The 4,514-nt window shown below is 38.7% G+C and overlaps 1 protein-coding gene across 1 annotated transcript; it reads left to right on the top strand.

Moving 5' to 3' along the window:
• Window positions 1–114: 114 nt before the first annotated feature.
• On the top strand, window positions 115–3,553 carry LOC121965177 (diacylglycerol O-acyltransferase 1-like; the record flags this gene model as incomplete). Its single annotated transcript, XM_042515336.1, has 2 exons — window positions 115–548; window positions 3,442–3,553. Coding segments are annotated over exons 1-2 (384 nt in total), but the record flags the coding sequence as incomplete, so codon positions are not given.
• Window positions 3,554–4,514: the final 961 nt, after the last annotated feature.

The raw sequence follows: 4,514 nt of genomic DNA, 5'->3' as shown, positions 1-4,514 counted from the left end.
CAGCAGTATCCAGCAGCTAATCCGGAAGTGTATTATGACTTATGCTCCACAGGGGGATGTCAGTTGAAAACACAGGACCTGGCAACCCTTATGACAATTGCAACATGAGCTGTAGTGATGAAACGTCTTATCATTCATAAGGAGCAGCTCTGACACGACTTGGGACTATTCATTTAGCTCTCGATGTAACGCAGCGGCTGGAAACACACAAACAAGTGACTGCAGGTTAACCAGCAATGTCAGGCAGGTAAAAACTGCGCAATTAAATCCGCCGAAATGAGCGACAGAGGCGAAATGAAAGGGCCCGCAACCCGCCGGAGGAGAACGACCATCTCCGGTAGCGGAGGCGGAGCGGTGAAACAAGTCAACGGGAGCAAGTGGCACGATGCCGGGGAGAAATCCCCACAGTACCCCGCTAAAGGCAAAACATACGAGGTGTCTGGACATGTGAGTAATAACGGGAAGGTGAACAGAGAGGCGGACAAAGAGATGATAACCAGTCCGAGGAAACAGAAGACTGTGGTGGAAGATTTTAACGAGAGACTCAGGTAACCGTTACATTTATTTAAAAGACATTAATGCTACGTGCCAACGTCACGTGCGCAAACTAACGGTAACTGAAATGACAGAAACTAGCTGTATTTCATAACAACATTAAAGGGTTTCTTCTGTCTTCATTTTTACTATAGGCTATGCCATTTACGCAGATGTTACTCATTTGTGTAACGTCTCCTTTTATTTTGTTTTTTTCTTTAGCTAATTATCTTTCTGACTGGGTTATATTAGCTTGTTTATCAGACCATGGGGCCACTGTGATGTCCTGTAGCTCAGGTTTAGTGACAAAAACCAAAGATGCTGTCCCCTAATATTGTATACTTCTATACAAAATAACTTTACCTTGAGGATTGGAAATTCACCCTCCATGTCAAGTCAAACTTTATTCATAGAGTGCATTTATAAATAAAGACAACCACAGTTGACGAGATTGCTGAACATGCACAAAATACCAAATCAGATAAATACAGATGCAAACAGCAATAAAACAGAACACAATTGACATAATAGAAAACCAAATTGCAGGACATGTCCAACAATTTTCTTTAAATAAAATAAAAACTTAATTACTTACACATTAGTGGTGTGTTGGTGGTATATATTTGGTGCAAGCTCTGAACAAACTACCATAACTGTGGGTAAGCTGCATGGGCAATATGGAGAAAATCTTATATTACAATATCTTGACCAAGGACCTCATAAGGTTGCAGGAGATGTACCACTTTCAAGATATGCTTGGTATGAAAGTTGAAGGTAATCATACCCTGTTATTTATGCTCCTTGCAATCAATCAGTGCAATCAGATGGTGAATTTCTGCCACACATGTCCATCTCTTTATCTCCCTCATTGCCATTTTATTTCATTTTCATTGACAACATAATCTCCGGTTTCAGTTATAATTAAATGTTTGCTCAACCTTGAAAAACTTAGGTTTTCATGCCTTTTAAGCTACTTTTAACTGATAATCATAAATAACTGTGTAATACTGTGATATCACGAAAACATTGACATTTTCTGAGACAGGTATCGTACTGTGAATATCGCACATTGTTGCCACAACCACAGTCCCTCACATATCAATATTGCATGATATTGCAGGGTTTCTCATTGGTGCTATCACAAAATATTTACACAATGAGATTTTTAATAAGTAATCATCAATAATGTCGATATAATTACTAAGTGGTAAAGGCAATCAGCTATCAGTTCAGATCAGAAAATTACATCACTTTATTTTTATTCAGCCTTTAAAACCAGGAAAAGCCAACACTTATGATATTACGATATCCAAAATCTAAGATGATACCAAGTCTCATAACACAATCTCTACAATATATTGATTTACTGGGTTATAAGTATTCTATGGTCATCATGCATTGTGGATTTTTGTTTACATGTAAAGTATCATTTCAGCCACTTTGCTTTAAATGAAACTTTTTTTTAAAGAAGGGCAGCAGTAAGCCCAGATACAGTTGTACTCCTAAAGACATAGTACAGATAAACAGATATAGTACATGAGTGAGAACAGGCATTGTGAGAGAAGACACAATAGACTGACCCTTACCCTGAACATTTTATGGCAACACGCCCAAAGATATATCTTCACCTTTAAAAACATGTATTTCCGTAGAAGCGAAGCATATTGTTATGACCTGCTAAGAGCTTAGTTGTTTTGGGGTTTTTTTTTTCATCTTTTGGACTTTAAGATGTAAAGACTGGTCTTGCCAACTGGATGATTTGTGTGTGGCATGCATATAGTGTCACTTTCCTGTATTACAGCAACTGTGAAACAACAGTGTCTGCTTTTGCAATCCTGTGCTTGCTTACTACGGTTCTGTCTGCACGTTTCTCTGCTCGTCTGGTCTTGCCATGAGTGTCCTGGCACTTATTGAGGAAACCCACTAATATTCACTCTCTTTAAACGCTCCCTTCTTTCTTTACTTACTCAATCCACCCCTGTCTCTTCACCTCATTTCACCTTTGCTCTTTGTATACCTGTCTCTGTTTAATGCTGCCCCACCTTATCTTTCTATCCTGTTTCACCTCTCTGTCTATTCTCTCCTGCGCTTTGCCTTCATCCACTTTCTCCTCGTACATCTTTAAAAGTATCCCCTCCTTCTTTGTTGCTGTTTTTTTTCATTCCTGTATCTTGCTCTACTCACCCTTTGCTTTCATCTCCACTCTGCTGTCTCTATGTCATGTATGATTGTGTAAAAATTTCTGCCTGATGAATAGGCCCAGTTTTCACAACGCCCTTTGGACACTGGGGTCAATACCTTTAACCTACATTTCGCAACTCTCATTGCAGTTTAAATGCCAGTAGGGCTAGTATAAAAAAATATATCCCAACTTTTGGGTTTCTTTAGTGTAAGTAAAAGCACCATGCAACCAGTTAACCAAATGCCTGAACATGAGCCATAGTGTTTTGTAAATACTGCAACAGGAAAGTCAAATAGTAAACATACAATTAACAAATAGAGGTACTTAATATTTCACAAACATAAGCATTTGTGCTACATCATGGGTCCTCAACTCTCTCTCAAAGTGAAAATGTGCATTTATTTTTTACCATATTGCTCAGTACACCCCCACCCTAACCCCTAGACCTGACCCTATGAGTCACTAGGACCTGTCAGTTTAAATTACACAACCTCTAAACCACAGACCAACATCAAAATTAAACTCTTGTTCTTTTCATCATGACATTTTCTTGTTAAGTTCAATTTTAAAATTCTGTACATGGTTTGAGAGTGACTCGAGGGATGCACCCACTTATTTCTACCCCGAACTCATGGAGACAAACAGGCGGGATGGAATGTAAAGAGCTTTATCAGCCCTAAAAATCATTACTGTATATAAACTGTTGACTTTGTCTTTCCCTGCAGCTGTCACGTCCTCCAGGAGTCTCTCTTGAGTTCGGCCAGTGGCTACAGCAACTACAGAGGAATCCTCAACTGGTGTGTTGTCATGCTGGTGAGTAAGACCGTCCATTCAGAGGTGAAAATGCACTGCAGGGCTGACTGGGATGCTTCAAAGCTTCGATTGTTGCCATGGTTATCAATGTCCTGATCAGTAGCATATTAGAATGCACCTTTTTTTTTTTAAATACTATTACCCGAAAAATCCCCAGTAGCCCATTAATTAAGAAATAATAATACAACATCATTTAGCCGTCTCATAAATTACTCCTCTTTCTAGTAACTATGGTTATTTTACATGCAATCACTGAACACTTATGTTCCAAAAAATGTCCCCTTGTTTCTCATGCCCCCCTCTAAGCTTTGATTATTCACAAATATATCTCAACCAAGCTTCGATGCCCCAAAAATGTTGTTCTGGGCTGCCTAATGTAGACCCTGACATAGCTAGATATTGCCCCTCTTTATATTTGAATTTCTCATAAAAACTGATTGAAAACATAAGAGGAACCTATCCAATTTATAATTTTCTTTTTCATCTGGACATTGCCTCAAATTACTGTATGTGGCCTTTACGTACATCAGCATATTGGTTGCTCCAAACACCATCAAACTGTTGCACAAGTGGTTTTGGTTGTTGCTTTAATAACAAATGCAAAAATGACTGCACATACATGTATAAAACATATTCTCCTGGGATGTGGAATTGAGCCTTTTAAAGTGACTTTATGTGACATGTGAGTGTCTGTGAGAAGTCTAAAACAAACAACAACAAAAACAGGGTAGCAGTAAGCCCAGAAAACTTATCTTCTCAGAAGTCTCTGAGAAGATAAGTTGTTTCTAATGTTATCTCTCTTCACAGTGGTAGATTCAGTACATATGCATGCACAGTTACTCCCTCATGTCCGGGTATGCAATTTCCTGTACTTTCTCATCTCTAACTTTGATTAAGTGGGTTGATTCGTTACAGTGAGTGAGTTTCCTTTTTAAGTTTAGCTTTCCCTCTAATCAGAAAGAGACTTTTTGACAGCTGTACTTAT

The sequence above is a fragment of the Plectropomus leopardus genome, unplaced genomic scaffold (genome assembly GCF_008729295.1).
Source record: "Plectropomus leopardus isolate mb unplaced genomic scaffold, YSFRI_Pleo_2.0 unplaced_scaffold18910, whole genome shotgun sequence".
Lineage (NCBI taxonomy): Eukaryota > Metazoa > Chordata > Actinopteri > Perciformes > Serranidae > Plectropomus > Plectropomus leopardus.
This window is presented reverse-complemented; position numbering and strand designations above follow the sequence as displayed.